The sequence below is a fragment of the Sardina pilchardus genome, chromosome 18, assembly GCF_963854185.1.
Source record: "Sardina pilchardus chromosome 18, fSarPil1.1, whole genome shotgun sequence".
NCBI lineage: Eukaryota > Metazoa > Chordata > Actinopteri > Clupeiformes > Clupeidae > Sardina > Sardina pilchardus.
The window spans coordinates 13,632,502-13,652,856 of NC_085011.1; the positions used below are offsets into that span (position 1 = coordinate 13,632,502).

The following is a 20,355-nucleotide window of genomic DNA, read 5'->3' on the forward strand; positions in this document are numbered from 1 at the left end:
GTCTCAATATCTGCACTATATAGGCTACTTAAACTAAATATCAAAAGTATGCAAGTAGGCGGTTGGGAAAATGTACTGCAGGCTACTCAAAATGCATAGTGAATGGTAAAGAAACATGTGTATCGGATTGCCTTCCTAAATAAAATAGCATTCTAAAATAAATGTAACCCACATGTAATATGCATAATATAATGCGATAAGGTATTATTTACAACATAATATGCAAACCTTAAACTGTCTATGCGTTTTGGAAGCGCTCTATGTTTACAACGTAAATATTTACAGTCAGGCATACGCTTGACAACTACTGAGAAGGGTCCTTTGGATTTAGAATCTGATAGGTTTGGATTTCCATCATTACATTACAGTCTCCTTCAGTTCGCCCTCCAACCGGTGAAGTTCACCAAAGCTGTAACGGTTGTGAAATTACAAGAAATATCCACATCAAACTTCGTTACCCTTCACCGCTAGCTTCACCTTTATACCGGTAAGGAATACTCTTCATGGGACTGTGTGTTACTTAAGTGCAAAGTTGGCGTTAATGGAATCGCAACAGCTAAAACAATGCAAGGCTGCAACACCTAGCTAGCCGGCTAACACGTTTTGCCTTTTTGCTATTTAGCGATAGCCAAGTTTAGTGTGCTGTAAGTTAGCTTGTTAGCTAATTTTGATTGAGGCATATGGTCCGTACACAGTGTGTATGATTAAATTGTACTCTGTCTGAGCAGTTTGAAAACTTTTCGAGTTTTCGTTTGACAGCCCTCCATGTCAACACGTGTGGCAATGCGATAACTACGTTGCAGTTAGCGGATAGCTAGCTAGCTGAATGCAAACTGAGCTAACCTAGCCGGCTACGTTGAGCTCAGCTAGATGACCAACTTTGGTTTTGCTAAACAAAGTAACGCTAACGTTACAGTCAAATGGAAACAATTTGGCCTAACTCTTTCTTCTTAAATTAACTTTATGTTGGTAGTACATTGACGTGGCCTGGCCAGGTACCTAGGTTGCTTTCAGCTAACGTTAATTATTGTAGTCACCGGTGAATGCCCAAGGTGTTTATATATCAGAGCCTGTTCACAGGCTAGCATGACAATTGTTATGTAATTGTTATGTCTGTTGTTTGTCTTCGGTTACTGCGTGTTTATTGAACCTATCGTTCCTAATTGCTCTGTAAATCTGGTACGAGTTAGCCTAGTGTTAATGATAATGTTAACCTTGCATATGGTGGATGTATGCCCTTTGTGCCAACATGTTGTCTTATTGCGCTACATACATTAAAGTTCCCTCACGCAAATGTGGTCGTTACTGAATTTACCAGCCGGTTAAAGTACAATGAATAAATAAACGTTGACATTATAGCTTTAGCTAACAAAATGGCTGTGGGTCAAAGGAGTCCAGTCGAAATTCAATTTCGGTTTCTTTTTCATCGGTATTCAACCGGTACAGGTGTAATGCAACTCGAGTACATGTTGTGTTCCCAGAGAAATAGATTAGTAAGGGCATGCTGGCCAGACCTTTATCCTAAAGGCAACTTGCCGCTCAGTGTGACTCACTGTAGGCGTGGACCTCTGTCAGTTCCGATTAACTGACTTGAGCATGGCAGACAACTGCAGCTCAAATGGGGCCTCTTATCAAAGCTCAATCAGCTCCAAATCATTAAGTGTCAGTGTGCTTATTGTTGACCGGCTGATAAGCAGATTACATACATGCCTGGAACAATTGAACATGTCCATACCACCCCTCTGAAATAAACACGGTTGCGGTAGTTTGTGTGGATTTGATTGTGTCTGGACACTGAATTGTGTGTGTGTGTGTGGTTCATGTTCACGTTCACAGGGAGAATGGCGGTTCCTCCAACATACGCTGACCTGGGCAAATCTGCCAAGGACATCTTCAATAAAGGATACGGTACTGTTCACACACGTGTTAGGCTGAAACCCCACTTTCCCTGTATAATAGAATTTCAGCGTTTTGGAATTTTGGCAAACTATTTTTGTAATCTTTAATAGGCTTTGGTGTGGTGAAACTGGATGTCAAGACAAAATCTGCTACTGGCGTGGTAAGAGCAGCTCACTGTACTGTACTGTAACTAATCAGAATTCACATCTCATGCCTGACTTGATGGGGAAGGGGGGGAGGGGAGGGGAGGGGGGGCTACTAATGGAGCCAGACTCGGACTGCCAGTCCGTTGTCCTTACTTGTACTGTTGTTACTGTATGCTACTACCAGCAGAATCAATCAGCTTGTCTGGTTCGCACCATCCTCTTGAGCCCATTATTATTTGACCAGTCCAAGTACTGTCTACAAACTGGACAAAAGTTGCATTTGTGTCTATCCATATTGTCTCCACATAAATGTATTGAATTGCTAACAGATATGTGTTTTGGGGAGAAAGTAATCGTTTGCACACAATTGATTTATTTGTAGGAGTTCAAAACGGCGGGCTCCTCCAACACTGACACTGGCAAAGTTGCTGGCAGCCTCGAGACAAAATACAAGAAGTCTGAATATGGCTTGACCTTCACAGAGAAGTGGAACACTGACAACACACTAGGAACAGAGATCACCGTTGAAGACCAGGTGTGCATCACAAGTGTTTCTTTGTTTGTTTGTTTGTTTGTTTGTTTTTTAATTCCCCAACTCTCTTGTAATTTATTATCATTTATGATGAACTTATTTCTCCTTTTAGATTGCCAAAGGTCTGAAGCTGACTTTTGACACAACCTTCTCTCCAAACACAGGGTATGTGAAATAATTGATCTTAGTGCCAGATAATTTGATGTGTTGTTTTTTTTTTGACCAGTTGTGCTGGATTATACATATAAGGTCTATGTAATCTCTTCAGTTATATTGATATTTTACCTGTTGTTTAGTTGGATAAGCTCTAAGAATGGTTCTCCTAACCTTGTTTTACCCCCAAAGGCCTGTTTTGTAAGTCAGATATGTTGTTGCACTCGTAGAAAGGCATTTTATTTATGAAGACAACACACATGCGGCCTGTTCTCTCCGTTGCAGTCAGTTGGACTGTATTAAGTTTCCATGAACTGCAAGTCATTCCACGCATGTGGCGCATGCCCATTGGGGTGTGTGTGTGTGTGTGTGTGTGTGTGTGTGTGTGTGGTGGGGGAGAGGGGGTCGTTGCAGGCGGGCCTCTCAAATGACGGTCACGTTGGTGGTCTTTGCACTGCTGTATAGCTCAGTGTTTGTCAGCCTGTCAGGTTGTTATTGAATCTGGTGTCGTGTAACAGTAGGCCCATGGCTGAGTGGTTAGGTGTCCTTCAAGGTCATGTGGAAGTGTCATGCTATAGATGGCTTTTCTTCCTGTGAGATATGTCTAAGTTGACAGAATGCCATTGTATATCACCTAGTCTCTAATCTTGTAGTGTGTAGACCACTCACTATATCTGGTATTGATACCGAGTTTGGACTGTTACATTTATATTAATGTGTCTTCCAAATATATCATTTAAATCTCCCTAACTTATTGTGACATTACTGTAATTTCCCGACTATTAGCCACGGTTTATACATGGATTTTGCAAAATTTCTTCAGCTATGAGGTTATTACAGGGGGGCAGTTAATATGGTGTTAATATGGTTTTGTTTCTTTTAACTTGCATAAAACACTGTCCTGCGCCTTATACACAATGCGGCTTATATGCGGGAAATTACTGTAACAAGCCCTTCTGTTCTGTTGCTTTTATTTGTGTGTAAACACTGAAAAACAGGCTGCAGTGCAGGAGCCTGAATAATGGACATGTAAGCACAAATGAATATGGTGTGGTTGCCACTGCTGCATTTTAATCAGCCCTGTCTTCTCACCCTCATGAACAGTAAGAAGAGCGGCAAAGTCAAGACGGCCTACAAGCGTGAATATGTGAATCTTGGCTGCGACGTCGACTTCGACTTTGCCGGTCCAACCCTTCACGGTGCCGCCGTTGTTGGTTATGAGGGCTGGCTGGCCGGCTACCAAATGTCCTTCGACACCGCCAAGTCCAAGATGACCCAGAACAACTTCGCTGTCGGTTACAAGACTGGCGACTTCCAGCTGCACACTAACGTGTGAGTATTTCATTTCCGAAACACTAAGAGGCTGGTAAATTTTTTAATGTGCTCCTCTGTTACTGGTACCATATTAACCATTTTAATTATGCCCACTAACAAAAGCACTTAATGATGCTCTGTGGCCATTTCTTCCAGTAATGACGGCTCAGAGTTTGGCGGCTCCATTTACCAGAAGGTGAACCCCAAGCTGGAGACTGCTGTCAATCTGGCCTGGACCGCTGGCAGCAACAGCACACGCTTTGGCATCGCAGCCAAGTACCAGCTGGACAAGGATGCCGCCATTAGTGTGAGTCACCGCAGCTTTCCTGCATGAAGATGATTGGATTATGGTCCTAAACAACGGTCTCCTTTTGTCTTTTGCCACTGAGAAAACTCAGAGCCAGGGAGTGTTGTACTCTAATTGTAGATACCCATTTCAGTGTAATTTGGCCACATTGGACCGAAGGCAATTTTAGGCCCCAGGCTCTTGACAGATGGCCTACATCTTGGAGAGCTGGATTCCAAACTCTAGTCGTTGGCAGACTAAAATGTTGCAATAACATTAAGTTCCCCATCTCCCGTATCAGTAATCGGTAATTTGTTTTCTCTGTATGTGTTGATACTGATGTCTGTTCTTCTTTACAGGCTAAAGTGAACAATACCAGCTTGGTTGGTGTTGGCTACACTCAGACACTAAGACCAGGTATGTGAGCGTAACATGAACAATTATATTCATTTATATGATTGATGTTAATAATTAAATTTCTTAAATGTTATATTTCTTGTAACTAACATAAACCTATGTACATCAAATGAATGTGTAAACATGGTGAAGAAAAACATGGCTGCAGTAAAATGATTACATGTACACTTTCCTTTAGCAGCAACCTCTTGAGAGCCTTTACCCTTCCAGGCATTCATGCATTGCCTCTTTGGCTTTACCAAATTGTAGGAAATTGTAGGCAGTAGGCTAACTTGCAGTGTAACTTTAATAATGTACCATGTAATGTGACTTGGGCACGCTTTTCAGTCGTACTAGACAATAGGGCTTTCACGACTATAATTTTCAGTCGTCAACTAGTTGTTCATAATAGAAGTTGACTAGTCATTAATTTATTTGTTTATTAAGTTGATGCATTAATTGACGTTAAGTTGAACGGACAGGGTGGTCTTCTGGTGAATACTTGGTGAAACTGTATTTTTATAATGCAGAAAGAACATAACCGTACGGAAATTCATAAGTTGCCAACTTCACGAACACAAGATCAGCACACATTTTTCATTGAGTCTTTAGCTAAAGAATTAAACTGGAATTACCATAAACTGCAGTGGCAACTTATAACAATTAAAACAGTGTGTCCATTTGTAAAGCATTAGTATAGCGTTCCTGCTTTACTCATCGCTGTCATTGTCCTACTCATAAAGTCGACTCCATTCTGCCATGATTTTGGTTCATGGTAAGCAAAAAACGAGGGTATTGACGTGGGAGAGATGGAGACTTGACCGCCGTCAAGTGACTGTTACAACTTCACTGCTCACGTCGAGTAGGCCTGAGGGGTGGAATAGCGATATACATTTCTCTAACTTCACTAGAGACAAAACATTTTGTTAACGACTAGTCAACAATCGCCTACAGTGCCGACTAGTGGTTGTAACAATCGACTAGTCGACTAGATAGTAGGAATTTCCTCACTGCAGATCTTATGATGTCACTGTTGATGTATTAAAACGAAAGCAATAACATCATTACTGTTTGTTCTTCCAGGTGTGAAGCTGACCCTTGCGGCTCTTGTAGACGGGAAGAGCATCAATGCTGGAGGCCACAAGCTTGGCCTGGGCCTGGAGTTGGAGGCCTAAATCATCCCCAGTGTAATGTTTTGGGAGAGGGAATATCAGAACAGTTTGGCCTTAAGTCTGTTTCCACCTTAACCAGCAGGGCATTTCTGGAAGGGACGGGTTCAAAGACTACATAAACCACTACAAGAGGAAAAAACAATAATTCTCAGCAACCCAGTGTGATGGTTTTGTTTCTTCTGAGTCATGGTGTACTGTTTATTGCTTGTTTTAGTTTTGAAGATACTTGGAGCGAGTTTAGAGACATAATTTCCCACTTGTTCCTCCTGCACTGCCATGACGATGAAATACAGAATCCACCACTATACAAAGCGGACATGTGTGGCTCAATTATTTTGATCCCTCTGTTTTTGTCATGAACATGTTACTGTGGGAGGGATTTGGCTTTTGTTAACATGTGACTGGGGAGGGACATGATCATTTCTATCTGCTGGTATTCCCAAGCTGTCTGAACGACTCTTATGTATTTACTTCACTCACCCTTTTATTTAAATGCAGTTCTTTCTTTTTTCCATGTACACAAGGACAAGCTTAAGCTGTTCCATTGCCATGTTTTCTTGTAAGCCATTGGGATTTTTGAAGGAAAAGTGAACTGAGCTGTAAGTCTACCCCTAAACTGAGCAGTTTCTGGGGTGGCTTCAACTGAATGTCTACAAGAAGGAAATTGGAACATTTTGTCAGTTTAACTGGCCCTCTGTTGTCTTTTTTTCCCCTCCATTTTCTTTTTTTGCATCCATCAGATGACTTGGTGAGATTCACAAGTAAGATGCCAAAACGGGTTTCTCTAGATGCTTAAGTTTAATGACGAACGTATCCGGTGTGTACATCATGTCACAGACTCATTGAGACCATGCTTACACAAAACCTTGAATGGGTCCTCATGTGTATGGTAAACTTTTCAATAAAGTCTTTGAACTCTAACAGACTTTTGATTAATGACTGTAAATGCTAGGGGTTCTGCATCCAAATCTTACTATGAAGCTGCTATTGTAATGACAAGAGATTTAATAAAAAAATACTTGTTATATTGCTCCTCCCAGCATACATGAAGCTATAGCAAGTTGGGAGAAACGTGCTCCAAGCCTGACGTATACAAAATGTTTATTTGTAAGTCTCTTAAATGCTGTTATTTGCATATGACATGAACAGCATTTATCAAATATAGTTATCTTCCTCTGAGCATTATTTGTAATTGTGCTTTCCTTAAGAAGAAATGGTGCAAGTGACCTTTGAGATCTCAGCTGGGGTGTGATTTTAGTCACTACCTCCTGACTGATGCCAGATAGCAAAATCATCTAGTTCACAAATATGGCTCTGGATGGTAGAAAATGTTCTATATTTCTGGTTCCATGTATTCAAATGCATAACGCTTGTGTTTGATCTGTACCACCGTACTACAGTTGCTTACACAACCTGGACTACGCTGCAAATACATTTATACTATTATATCTATTATCTTGGAGCATTCTAGCCAATCCTACATACAGTATGGAATGAATGGCATAGGTAATGGTACATGATACATTTCTTCCTCTGTAGGTTGTATTTAATCATGCATTGATCTACATTCATGTTTTAAGCTCCCACTGATGGGTAAAGTAGCCATACATTTGCTTTCAGATTTGCTTGCGCAAGACCAATCATGCAGTCTAACCTTGCTTTGTCCACCTTATATTCCGAGACAACTTGATGTCAGTTCTCTAAACGTCTTTTGTCCGGATTCTTTTCAAAGACTTCAGCCCCGTCACATTTTTTTTTGTCTCGACTGCAGTATGGCAAAGCATTTTTTACCCTCTGATCTCTCTCATTTGGGTTTTACGTTCCTTCGCTTTTCGTGCCCATTTTTGTCAAGAAAGATTCTCTTCTCTGGTGTTTCCACGTTTGCATTCACTGGCCTTCTCTTGAGATTGTGTTTTTGCCCTGTTCCTTAATGACCTTTCCGTGATCCTTCCCTCTGTGCAGCCTTGTTTCCATTGTCACTGGCTTGGTTGGGATCTTGCTTAGCGGTCTCTGTACTCCTTTTAGCGCTGCACTTTTCTGTTGATTGAGTCGCCGCTGTACCCACAGATTGCTTTCTTCCTCCTGTCGGGATACTCCCCCCTGGCTGTGCGGTTTCCTTCGCTGCCTTCACATCAGTACCCACCCCTGACTCTGCTTTGGCTTCCTGTCCAAGGGCTTTCAGCTTCTCTTCCTTATTGTTTGCTGCTGGAGCAGGACTTGCTGTGGAAGTGCCCTGGACTTTGGGTGTGTTTACGTCGCGTTCTTTCATTTTTACATCTACAGCAGTACCACCCAATGACTTTGGTGTGATTCCTGCATTTGGTGACCCATGACTATCTGACCCAGCAGATTTCTCTCTACTGTCATCATGGGCGCCTTCACAGACAGGCTTCTGTTCATTTGCTATAGCACGCTGCTTTTTCCAGTCATCACCCTTCCTGTCTGTCTGTGCAGTGGCTTGCTTAGCATCTTTGGCTCCCTGAGAAGATGTGTCCCCACTTTGGTCCTCTGGTGTGGAGGCCTCATCTCCTCCATTTGAGGTACCATTGTAGTCTGCAGCTTCAGGTTTCTCGGTGTCCGTGTCATCTTTCATTGCGTCCATTTGACGGGCTGTCTCTCCAGACCGAGTGTGTTTGGTCTCATCTGTTTCATCAGGCTCAGTGTCCGTGTTCTCTTCAGGACAGATGCCATTCTCTTCGCTTGCAGAATCAGATGCCTCCTCTGAAGGCTGCTTCTGGGCCTCCTCGGCCTCCTCAGCCTCTCCAGACTGTGCTCCTGAATCTGCCTCTTCCTCCTCCTCCTCCTCCTCACTACTCAGTTTCTCCACTTTGTCCCCCTCATCAACAGTTTCTTCAGACTCTGTCTCATCAATTTCCACATCCTCCCTGGTTGTTTCCGTAATTATTTCCTCCACAAATTTATACTGAGGCTCTATTCTTCGAGTGCTTCCCCCATGCCTTGTGGTACAGGGAAGTGTGTAGACTGGAGACTGCCTGTATATGTATGGAACCGACACGTTGGAGTCTGTGACAATGGAATAACGACATTCTTCTCCCTCCAGGAGTTTCCTGATGAAAACAAACAAACAACCATCATTTTCAATTATACTAAGACTGAAATCAGTCAGATGTTATGAATAATTCCTGTCTGTATTCACACAAAGTTACATACAGTTAATACTGTCCATATCTAATCTTTTTTGGTGCATCATACTGAAAACATAAACTGTCTGGGATTGTTTCCATTAATTTACTGATTTAATTTAGGCATCAGTGGTTGAATAATTTAAATCCATTAAATAAGCCATATGTTTTTACGTCTGCATCAAAGTTACAGTTCAGATACATAGCAGTAGTTTAGTTCAAGGGGGTCCCTGTATTCAAGGCATGTAAGATATATTTGGGTTGCATCAAAGTATGTCAGAAGTCTAATTCCTCGGGAGATGGCCCACTTCTTTTTTAGTCTGTCAGCATAAACAGCAGCTCTATTAGAAATCCTCACCTGTAAGAAAATATCTCTGCATCCAAAGCCATTTTCACATTAAGCAGGTCCTGATATTCCTGCAGATGTCCAGCCATGTCGTGTTTGGAATTGTGAAGCTCATGTTCGAACTGTCTGATGGTGCTCTGCAGGCAAAGAGCAGACCCCTTTAATTGATCATGCAATTAAGTACTGACATGAATTTCTTATAGCCTTTATATATAGGCCCTATATATCCTTATGTCTTTCAAGATATATCTTTCAAGCATCGAGGCAGGTGTTTTCACACAGGTTAAAGCAGGTAGGCTACACATTCATTCACATAGTTGACCTAGCCTACCTGATAGTGGTTCATTTCATCCTTGTGCTGTTCCTCGAGATCATAGAGTTGTTTTTCCAGAGCCTCACTCATCCCCATAGCAGAGTCCAGCTCGATGCTTTTTGACTGCAGCCTGCGTCTGTGCTCGCTGATCTCCTGCCTTGTTGCCATGAGAGCCTCTCTACTGACCTCGGCAGCTTTGGTCAACTTTGCTGCCTGTGCACGGAACCCTGCATCGGTAACGCAAATGTTGGACATAGTGTGACCTTCCAGTTTAATTCGAATGTCTCTTAGGGCTGAGGTAATGTCACCTTTCCCAAAGTCAATAGATTCAGGTCTAACCTGGGCTTCTTTGATTTGAGCCATCATCTCTGCCACTTCCTCTTTATGGTTTTTCTTCAGGAACTTGATTTCGTCCTGAAGGCATTGTGCTTTTTTGTCTAGTCCCATTTTAACAACATTAGCCTCACTGATATATTTCTTCACCACTGTAATTGTATTCTCAGCGTCCGACCTGGTGCGAGCTTCTTGCTCATATTGAAGTTGTATGGAATGGAATTCGTCCTCCAAATGATAATAGTCCAATTCAACCTGGCGTTTCTGAAGGCTTATTTCATTTACCAGCTTTCTCAGTTCCTTCAGCTCTGGCTCATACTGTTTGGAAATTGATGCAGAGCTTTGTGTCTGCTGTTTTATTTCTTCTATTTCTCGCTCGAGTTCTCTATTTTGACCTTCCAAATGACGAACCTTGTCAATAAATCCCGAGAACCGGTTGTTTAGGCCGCGTAGCACTTCTTTTTCATTCATTTTCTGAGGTGTTATGCCGGAGAACGGATTGGTTTCATCGAAGGAACGGGTTGATTTCAGTGCTGGTCTGAATTCGAGTCCTGCTGTGACTGTCCCATTGCTTCTGTGCAGCAACTCAGCTGACTTGGCGCCAACACTGGGCATCAGCAACACCGAGGGAGATGAAGGACGCGTGGAATGATATCGATGTTCCACAACATCGGCTCTTCTATTTGGCGAATACAGCAGACGTTCCATCCTGCAGCTGATTGGTACATGTGCTGTAGCTATACGATGCTGCAGAGGTGAGCGATCGCTTTATATTCACCGGCGAGTGCTTAGCTTGCGCGGTGGAACTGTCCATAGTGCTTAAATGCACAGACTCAGCTAAACCACTCTAACCAGTATGTCCTCACAATTCCCCTTGGAGAGGGAGTGGGTGGGTCAAATTTTCACTGGATGCTGAATGTACGCAAGAGCATTGTAGGTTATTAGCTCATATCTTGCAGTAATAGTAGCTTAATTTATTAAGGTGTTTTGGAAAACATTGTAGGCTTTAGTAAAATCAGAGCCTGGTGACTTAAAAAAAACAAAACAAAAAAAAACACTTAACACTTTACAGTTTAATGGCTGCAGTCAAAATGTAGTTAATGTATATTAGAGAGCAATGATAAGGAGTATGACAGAGGACAATCATGTTTTATTGTATGACAGTTTCAACAGTGCAGAATTCATAAACTTGCATCATTATACAGCAGTGTGATGTGTTTGGTCAGATGAGAATGCAAAGGCCAGTCAACATAAGCCTAACTTAAATTACTTAGCCTGCATCTGGTAATTACTGAAAGTGCAAATATCTTGATGTTTGTAGACACAAGTGGTCCTATCCGACTGCTAATATACTGTCTAAGTTCTGCTTCGACTGAGATACAATGAGGCACATGTATGGGGCAGTTTTCCAGTTGCTGTTTTCAGAATTATGTTTTGTGCACATCAAGTCATACAGTATGCCTACATAGCACAGGGTAGCTGACAGCAGTCATCATAAAGGCCACTATAGTTTTCTTCACAGTGCACTCTCACACAATCTTAGTAAAATGCAATTGTGGCCTTATCATTTACATAGGCCTACACCTATTATAATGGCATACACTTTACAGAGCCAATGATAGATAGATAGATAGATAGATACTTTATTGATCCCCAAGGGGAAATTCATGGCCTGAACCACTTACAGCAAGCATGAGGTGATGGTGCCAAGAAAGCGCTCCTTTTGGAAGAATGGAAAAATACACTTTCTGTATTTAAAAAGTCTAAAACTGTTGCTCCAAATGGTAGAAATAGCTGGTTTATGACCAATGCACCATGTCTAAAGCAGTCTCGTAAAAAAAGAGAAAAATGAAGAAGCATATTGACATTTTAGTCCAGTTCACATGTTGCAATTTGTGTAGATCTGTATTTTCATTAGACCATTAATTTGCCCGCCTTAGGGTAACCATAACATTACATTATTACGTTAACTTTAACAATATTGCATATTAAACAACAGGAAAAACAGCCTACTTCGGAAAATACATAAAGAAATTATACATTTCTTCATCTGATTACTTTAAGATGGATGACTGATGATGTATGGTATTCATTTACAGGACACACCCTCAGCAGAGTAATGGCCCGCTGTATGCGTATGAACTTGCTCCTCTGCCGTCCTGAAAGAATCTATGAATTCAGGAATCTTATAGAAGTTTCCGTGATCAGAACGCCGGATTTTGAAAAGGCGTGTGCGGCACTGCTTCCACTCTGTTGAGATGTTCTGGAGATTCATTCCGAGCTTGTAGTGCTTGACAGCAGTGGCTTCTGCACCAAGGTGATACAGGTGAAAGTCGCCATACATGCGGTGGCAGGCCTGAAGGTCTTTAGGCTGAAGGTCAGGAAGGGCAAACAGTTTATGGAATTTTCTCTCTGCTTCCTCAGCGTTTTTCGCCTCTGCATACCTTAGTGCCAACTCCGCCTGAGGGTATATGTAAGATGGATTGAGGCGAGCCCCTTCCTCAAAATGGAAAATGCACCGTGCAATGTTTTTGGGGTTGTGAGGTTCTCCCATTCTTATTGCTTGCCAGCGGTAGTTGTTGCCAATTTCATGGTGCAAGCGAGAGGAGTTTGGCGCCCTCTTCAGGATGCTTAGCAGTATGTGCAGTGCCCTGTCAAATGAGTGCACCTTCTTCATGAACTTGGCCACATGTAGAACAATAGTCAGGTTGTCCGGTGCCATGTTGAGGGATTTTGTCATGTGCCCCCAGGCCTCAGCGTTCCGTCCGTTCTTATAGCACTTCAGGCCCAGATAAATATAAAGCATGGGGTTTCCCGGGTCATGGAGCAGGGCTTTTTTGAGCTGCTGTACCGCAGGGGAGACCTCCACGGGAAGCCTCTTGTCCTCTCTGGTCTCCTGACCCTCGAGGCGGAACAGGGCGAAGGCGTACCCTGTGTTCCACTCCTTGTCGTCTGGTTCTTTTAGCAGGGCCTCTTGGAAGAGCTCTTTGGATTGGGTGTAGTAGTAGGGCTTTTTAGTGAAGTGCATGAGAGCCCAGGCCTTTTCACTGAGCACCTCCCGGGGCAGAGCTGCTGGCGAGCTCCCAGTCCCAGGGACGGTGTCGTAAGTCTCCCTTACTCTCTGGATGTAGGACTTGGCTGCTGCAGCATCTCCCATATGGTGATGCACCCAGGCCAAGTTTGCATAGGTCACAGCACATTTTTTAGCAAAGGCACTATTTTTCTGCAGTGCTAGTTTAAGGTATTCAAGGGACTTTGCATTGTAGCCCTGCAAGAATTTGATGTAGGCCAAAAAGTTGAGTCCATTTTGTTGAAAATTACCGATGTATTCTTGTCTGATCAGGATATTCTCACTAAACTTGACCTCCAGGAAGTTGAGATCTGTGTCTTCTTTCTTTAGGCCCCAGGTGTGGTAACACTCCAGCTTCCTTAGTTCACTTTCAAGCAGAATCTCACTGTCTGGTGCACTGTACACACACAAAATAAATATATTAAAAATGGCAAATTCTGTTGTGAAAATTGGCATAGCCATGGCAGTATTTATGAGACATGTACTTAAAATACGTATTTCAAATGAAAAATAGTATTTTGCTATTTGTATTTAATTGGGTTGAAGAAAATAGCTGAATATTTTATACAGTATATATCAAAATACTTGATAGTTGTGTTTTTGTAGCATAAAAATACTGTCAAATATTTTTGGTAAAACCAATACTTTTGGTGACGTGATGACATCATAAGAGTGCAAAACAAAGAATGTAGCCTCTGACTGATGCTCTAACTGAAGTCATTTGCCCAGACTTGTTGTGATCAGAATACTGAGATTCAGGAATATGACCCAGTGCAAGGTGAGTAACATGTCGATTGCTCACACAAGGGCGTAGGTTTAGTCTCAGCTTTGGTTGGGGTCATAAACTTGCCCTGGAGATGTATATTTTATAAAGACATTTCAATGAATACGACAAAAAATAATATGAATGAGCTTGCTAAAATATTGGTAGGGACAATATGGTCATCCCAAAATATTGGTATATGGACATGATCCTATAGTACATATGCAAACCTATACACACACAATACACTCCCTCTCTCTCTCTTACTTGCTCACCCACACTTGTAAGTTTGCCTGTTTTTGGTAGAACTTTGGAACAACTTTGACTGTGATGTGTATGTGTCCGCCAAAGCTGTTGATACACAAGGCACGTTTCTGAGCAATGTTGCTGGGTTATGTTCCTGATCATTGTTGTTCCGACACGTTCACTTTGATATTTGGCAACTTATTTTCCTTCAGTACAATAATCAGTAGATTAACATGATCATCGAACTGGAACACACGGCACTGGTTATGTGGTTGCCCTGCTCAAAAAGTTACCCATGTATCACCTAATGCAATATCAAGGATTCTGAGCATGCACCGACAATGTCAGAGACTTCATTCTCCATATATGAGTTTGAAATAATTATTTTAAGGTAATAGAACTGAATTGAGTTGCTGTATGCCCACACTGTGTCTCTCAGTAGGTTCTGTGTTTAGTTTGTACCACTTGACAAGTTCAATTGTGACTTTTTGTGTACATCTCTGATACAGTGTTTAGGCTATGAGATGTAACAGGCGGGTCAGCATAGTTGAGCTATTGACTGTGCAGATTTATGGCATGTCTCGTAGGCAACAGAGAAAAGCTGTTGCTCTCAAACACTGCCCACTTTATCAACAGAGTCAGTGTACTGATGAAGGAAATATAGAAGGTTTCCAAAGTGACATCCTGCTACGAGTATTTTTAGAATTTTGACAATATGGAATAGTATTTACTTTTATATAGTGTGGCTACTGGATTTTCGAGTTTATTTTGATACACTTAAAGTTAGGGTATTTGAGATAAAAACAAACAAACAATTGATGTAGCAAGGTACTGTGAATGTTATGGTGACATGATTTCTAGTGACACACAGTTTGTTGAAGTTGACCTGATAACTGACAGTGTTTTTGGATGCCATCAAGATATAAATAAGTTTTGCTTGCAATTGATACAATTCAGGTCAAATCTGACAGAAATGACAATAACAATCATGATAACACATGATCACCACCAGAAGTCAGTACAACAGACACATCTCAAGTGAAGGCTGAAACAGAGCCAGTAATCTGATATATTATACTGTATACAATATGTGCTGTGCTATTTTACTGCTGGGCTAATTGGAGCACAACTGATCAGTCTGTATTGTCATTCTGTCTGTACAGTATATGTTCCTTCTAATCTGGGTATGATTTCTGATTTGATCATATTGTATTATTGTATTATGGAAAACTTTAAAATAAAGTGTTCAAAAAACAAAAAAAGAGAGGATAGAGAATAATTAATCTCTTCAATGATCCTGCAATAATCCTGATGGCTGAAATATTTATGAATATTTAAATATTTTCATCTGAGGATAATATAAATGTTTATATAAAATGTTGGACTGTTTTATATTGTGCTTGGTTATTGACCTGCATATACATATTTACAACAATGTCATTTTCAGCCTACAGAAGATTGATGAGCTCAGATGATGCATGCATTCCTCAGGTCTGTTGATACATTTAGTAAATGGCAATAAGCTATCTATTTCACTTACCTCATAGTGCTGGTCAGTGGTCCTATGAGAGTTAAAATCACACACTGCACAGCTGTGCCGCTAACATAAGAGGCCTTTGATCTTGTGAAACTACCGTGAAATAGGAGTACTGGCAAGCATAAGTATCAAGAGATCCGGAGTTTCATTTTCACTTATGGAAAATAGTGTCATACGGAAGAATTGAAACCACAGAGACAGCCACACCTTAGTAGCCTTGAAATCAGTAAGATCAGAATGTGCATACGTGCTTTTTTTCTTCATGAAAATTCTCTCTCTCTCACTCACACTCACACACACACACACACACACACACACACACACACACACACACACACACACACACATTTTTTAGAATATATTTTGGGGCTTTTATTCAGGCAGAAAGCGAGAGTGAGTGAGAGATACAGTAGGGTGGGACTGAGAAATAAATTGGGAACACACTTACACACTTTGAACAACACCCACCACACCCTGATGTTTACAGCATTTTTATATAGTTTTCTTCCCTTATTACACCTTTAGTTTAGAGTGTTATAGGTGTCGTTTAAAGGCAAGGGTCAATCCATCTCCAATAGTAAGCATGCTCAGGTCAATCCTGTTATCGGAATGCAATTTCTTGTTTAATTTATCAAGCGTCTGGGAGGTGATATCATCCTCTTCTGGGGCAACGACCTTCCCACTCCAAAGGACCTGGTGGGAGAGAAGTAATCAGCTGTGAGCTGTTTACTACTAGTGAAGTGTTATATGGGTTAGACAACTAAGATGCCACACCAGACCCGGTGGCAGGCACCAATTCATGGATGGGCATTACATTTTTTCCAAGGGAGGCACAAATTGATCATGGTAGTTTAAGAAAGGCCATTCATAGACACTGGGGTTACAACAACTGAATTCAAACAGATTTAGTGCCAAAAATGGCCAGATATTTAGTGCCAAAAATGACTGAAGTGTGGCCTACAGTTAGGCCGAGCCTACTGATGGAGAGAGAAACTTTAGAGCCGAGATGCACATGGAGAAAGTAGACATGCTGTTGAGACTGGAGTGAGACAAAATACAGTAATGCAAAAAAATAATCCGCTGACAAAACCGAAATCCTTGTTCATTTGCTAACAACTTTCAGATAGGGAAATGGAGTTAGCCCCAAAGGTACAGATAACTTCGGGCCTGAAGCAGTAACATGACCCTCTGCTCTCCAACAAGGTCAGGAGAAACAGGGAACCAGGGGACAAAACATAGAATAATATTAATTCTCAACAGCCTCTCCAAATCTGTCTTGAATACCCCTGACGACATGCATGTTTTGTCATACTCACATTATCAATGGCTATAATGCCTCCTGTCCTCACAAGGCGCAGGGACTTCTCATAGTAATTGTCATAATTGATCTTGTCTGCATCGATGAAAATAAAGTCAAAGGTCTCCGCTTCACCAGCGTCAAGGAGTTCCTCTGTGGAATTTGGGACATTTTTTTCATCAAACGCTTATTATGAGGTTGATATTAAGTACTTTACTTATACAAAGTACAATTTCTGTTTCAATTAATTGTTTGTGCATTTTTCATTTACACTGAGTATATTTACCAAGGGTTTGTAAAGCAGGTTGTAGACGGATATCTATTTTATCCTCAACCCCAGCCTAGAGAGAGAGAGATAGAGAGAAAGAGAAGGAGAGAAAGAGGAGAGAGAGAGAGAGAGAGAGGTGTGGTGGTGAGTAGACTCTTTCTCCAAACTCATTAGGCTTTACTCTCTCTCTATTGCCTTCTTCAGTGCTGCGTGTGAAACTGGTGCAGAGTGTCTCTGTGATGAATTGCATTGTGTTTCCCAGAGAGCGCAGTCATATTTCTGCCCACTGGGCCCCTGGAGACCGAGGACTGGACTACACTGCAGCTCGCTCTCTTGCTCGCTCCCTTGCTCGCTCGACTTGACACTGCAGGGATGGAGCCAGACTTTTGCACCTTCGCGCTCTCCTGGACCCTTGCTCATGTCTCTCAGCATCTCTGTGTACAGGCTGACTGACATATCTGCCTCCTTGGCCCCTGCTGCATGTGTCACCCAGACACTTTTAATGGAATCCTCAGCATTTTACAGTAATGATCCCCCTGCTGGGGAACCTCAGCATTACCAGAATGACCTGTGTAAGTGCATTTCCTGAAACGGAGGAACTAGTTGCCAAGTAAATACCAAACAGAAAATGGTGCAGTAAAAATGATGTTATATTTTTTATCTTGCCATATTGAAGGAAACATGTGATCAGAAGAGTGAGATTGAGAAAGCCATACCTCTTTGAAGTAAGGTTTGCCTATGTCCACATATTTCTGTTCAATTTCACAGGCTACCACCTTGCCATCCGCTGGAATTGTCAAGGCCATACTCAAGGTATTGTATCCCGTATACATACCTAGGACAAGAATGAATCAATTACATGCATTTAAAATGTTATTCATCTAATATTCATTATAATCCCTGGAAGTTTTTTTTTACTTCTTTATCCAATATTATTCAATAGTATAGAAACACTAAGACACCATTGATTTACAGTTATTTGAGATGTTTTCATTATCTTGAGATAACAAAACTTTATCATCTTGAGATATATCAAGATCTCAAGAATACAATTATTGTATTCCTGTGAAAATGTATTAATGAATTCACGATAAAAAAAAAAAAAAAACCTGACTGCTTATAGGCTGCATAGGCTATTTTGTAGCATAAACTATGTCTGGTAAAGCAGCTAACTGGTCATTATCTCGAGATAATGAAATAAATAAGTTGAGATCTTGACAAACCAGGGCTCTAAAATTAATACAAACTGATGGCATCTTTGGGCGTCTTTAGATTCTGTCCTTCCTAGGTCCTAGATCGCGTGCCAAAATCAGGTGTAAAAGGTGTATTTTTACCTATTTCAATAGTTTTATTAGCTTTGATAAGTCTCACAAGGTTTGCCATAAACTGTGTTTGTTCCGGGGGAACCATCATGATGTTCCATGGATCCTCCATGGTTTTCTTTAGAAACAGGAGGAGATGGTGATGATGTTATTGCATTGGAATATGTCGAAACATTGTGACATGTGAACCTATTGTGTAGGCAATCATCATCATCATCATCATCATCATCATCATCATCATCAAAAAAAAAAAAAGACAAAATGCAAATTAGATGGATGGTGTCTGACTGGTCCCACTTGTGAGAAGGGATGACATTCTAAGAATAACAATTGGATGATGAAACAAAGTGTTTAGATTATATAACACTTAAAAAAGAGAAGGTCCACATGGTAAATTTTAATGATATATTTTGGACATTTAAATTCTTCCCAAGAACAGTGCAAGCTTTTGCAAGGCAGTTCTGTTCCCAAAATTACTATGTAGGAAAGGTTAACTAGTGTTGTCAATATACTATATATTACAATAATCCTTCACACAAAGACAATCATCCATAGGACCTTCTTTACTTTCTGAATCTTATAACCACATGCTGCCATCTAGTGATTAAAGAATGAAATGCATCTGATTAAGATATGCAGTAATACTTGCGCATAGATAGAATGTCCTTAAAGTTACCACTTCACTATTTACTAAACAACACATTTAAAACCAGCATATCTAGACCGTTTAAGCAATATGAAGTGTTTACATGCCGTTGGCCGTAACTGGTGCTTAACTTACCAGTCGTAGTTTCTCCATCACTTCGTTTTCTCTCACGGAGTTGTTCACGACGTACTGAAGCACCGGGTTACTTTTGCCTTTGCTGTGGCTTTTGCCAATCAGCGCAGATTTGCTCATCGCTACAATCAGAATGTAATGATTATAAGCACACTAATATGCCAACCATCCCTGGGTTTTACATGAATGCACATAATGCAAATTAACTTGTTATTTATTTACACTTCAACATTTGAACAAGGCTGACTCCAATAATGTTGTACAGAGTAGTAACATTGTATGAAGTAAATATCAATCACTGTAAGTAATCCTCAATCCTGAGTCACAAAGCACTCACCTAACAGTACAAGGAAAACACAGCAGCTCAGGATAGCTCTGGTGAGTGCCATGGTGGAGTTTGAAAAGGTGCTCAGTTTTGTGTTGCATACAAGTGTAATACAAAGATTCCACTGACCCCTATGCTTTCACAACCGAGTGTGTGTGTGTGTGTGTGTGTGTGTGTGTGTGTGTGTGTGTGTGTGTGTGTGTCCTTCCTGCATGTGTTGGGGTGGGGTGCGATGCAGTTGGGGTGTTATTGATTCATACAATATTTACTCTCGGGTGGGCTGCCCTGGTCCTGACACAGTTAAAAGTATAGCCAACTGCATAGTGCTGAACCAAACATCAGTTTAGTCATATACATATTTCTGTTTTATTTCCTTGAAAAGTGTGTCATCTGAAATAGTGTGCAGAGAGCAGTCTGCAATATATTACAACGTGCACAGAAGTAGTACACAGATTTTGCAATAAGAGTGGATCAATGCTCTAATCCAAGCAACCTATGGGCTCAGTGTGGACTTTCCCTGGGTCAGAGGTCCATTTCACCACAGCTGTGCTAGTAGATAGGAATGGCCCAATGACCTAATTCCCAAATAGTAAACAAGGATAATATGCTCTGACATCTGCTACACCTTGTAAATGATCAAAAGCTCAAAATTCAGGGGGAGGAGTGGTACAAATGACTGCAGTGTTCCACTACAGGTCCAAGTGCCTATATGGGGA

At 41.2% G+C, this 20,355-nt stretch overlaps 4 protein-coding genes across 4 annotated transcripts; 1 reads left to right on the forward strand and 3 right to left on the reverse strand.

Annotated features, from left to right (window-relative positions):
* Nucleotides 1–329: 329 nt before the first annotated feature.
* vdac2 (voltage-dependent anion channel 2) lies at nt 330–6,819 on the forward strand. Its single transcript, XM_062519044.1, has 9 exons — nt 330–487; nt 1,837–1,908; nt 2,010–2,059; nt 2,428–2,580; nt 2,690–2,742; nt 3,835–4,062; nt 4,201–4,351; nt 4,690–4,747; nt 5,810–6,819. Exons 2-9 carry the CDS (start codon nt 1,842–1,844, stop codon nt 5,899–5,901), a joined length of 852 nt encoding a protein of 283 aa, XP_062375028.1. The 5' UTR covers nt 330–487; nt 1,837–1,841; the 3' UTR covers nt 5,902–6,819.
* Nucleotides 6,820–6,929: 110 nt separating this feature from the next.
* LOC134064460 (neurofilament medium polypeptide) lies at nt 6,930–10,504 on the reverse strand. Its single transcript, XM_062520383.1, has 3 exons — nt 9,719–10,504; nt 9,400–9,524; nt 6,930–8,966 (listed from the first exon to the last, which is right to left on the reverse strand). The coding sequence occupies exons 1-3, from the start codon at nt 10,502–10,504 to the stop codon at nt 7,826–7,828; spliced, it is 2,052 nt and encodes a 683-aa protein (XP_062376367.1). The 3' UTR covers nt 6,930–7,825.
* A 666-nt stretch (nt 10,505–11,170) lies between these two features.
* ifit8 (interferon-induced protein with tetratricopeptide repeats 8) lies at nt 11,171–15,856 on the reverse strand. Its single transcript, XM_062519648.1, has 2 exons — nt 15,653–15,856; nt 11,171–13,500 (listed from the first exon to the last, which is right to left on the reverse strand). Exons 1-2 carry the CDS (start codon nt 15,655–15,657, stop codon nt 12,123–12,125), a joined length of 1,383 nt encoding a protein of 460 aa, XP_062375632.1. The 5' UTR covers nt 15,658–15,856; the 3' UTR covers nt 11,171–12,122.
* A 140-nt stretch (nt 15,857–15,996) lies between these two features.
* comtd1 (catechol-O-methyltransferase domain containing 1) lies at nt 15,997–19,808 on the reverse strand. Its single transcript, XM_062520158.1, has 7 exons — nt 19,652–19,808; nt 19,318–19,436; nt 18,549–18,654; nt 17,931–18,049; nt 17,233–17,287; nt 16,966–17,099; nt 15,997–16,342 (listed from the first exon to the last, which is right to left on the reverse strand). The coding sequence occupies exons 1-7, from the start codon at nt 19,701–19,703 to the stop codon at nt 16,184–16,186; spliced, it is 744 nt and encodes a 247-aa protein (XP_062376142.1). The 5' UTR covers nt 19,704–19,808; the 3' UTR covers nt 15,997–16,183.
* Between the last annotated feature and the right edge of the window lie 547 nt (nt 19,809–20,355).

Bases quoted from the DNA above. Each gene is read 5' to 3' on its own strand.
- LOC134064460 (XM_062520383.1), bottom strand. From the start codon at position 10,504: ATGAATGAAAAAGAAGTGCTACGCGGCCTAAACAACCGGTTCTCGGGA. The intron at 9,525-9,718 runs GTAGGCTAGGTC...CTTTGCCTGCAG, and splicing joins ATGAAATGAACCACTATCAG to AGCACCATCAGACAGTTCGA. The intron at 8,967-9,399 runs GTGAGGATTTCT...TGTTTTCATCAG, and splicing joins GCAGAGATATTTTCTTACAG to GAAACTCCTGGAGGGAGAAG.
- vdac2 (XM_062519044.1), top strand. From the start codon at position 1,842: ATGGCGGTTCCTCCAACATACGCTGACCTGGGCAAATCTGCCAAGGAC. The intron at 2,743-3,834 runs GTATGTGAAATA...CCTCATGAACAG, and splicing joins ACCTTCTCTCCAAACACAGG to TAAGAAGAGCGGCAAAGTCA. The intron at 4,748-5,809 runs GTATGTGAGCGT...TTGTTCTTCCAG, and splicing joins CACTCAGACACTAAGACCAG to GTGTGAAGCTGACCCTTGCG.
- comtd1 (XM_062520158.1), bottom strand. From the start codon at position 19,703: ATGGCACTCACCAGAGCTATCCTGAGCTGCTGTGTTTTCCTTGTACTG. The intron at 19,437-19,651 runs GTGAGTGCTTTG...TTCTGATTGTAG, and splicing joins TGTTTTCCTTGTACTGTTAG to CGATGAGCAAATCTGCGCTG. The intron at 16,343-16,965 runs GTGAGTATGACA...CTCTCCCACCAG, and splicing joins GCATTATAGCCATTGATAAT to GTCCTTTGGAGTGGGAAGGT.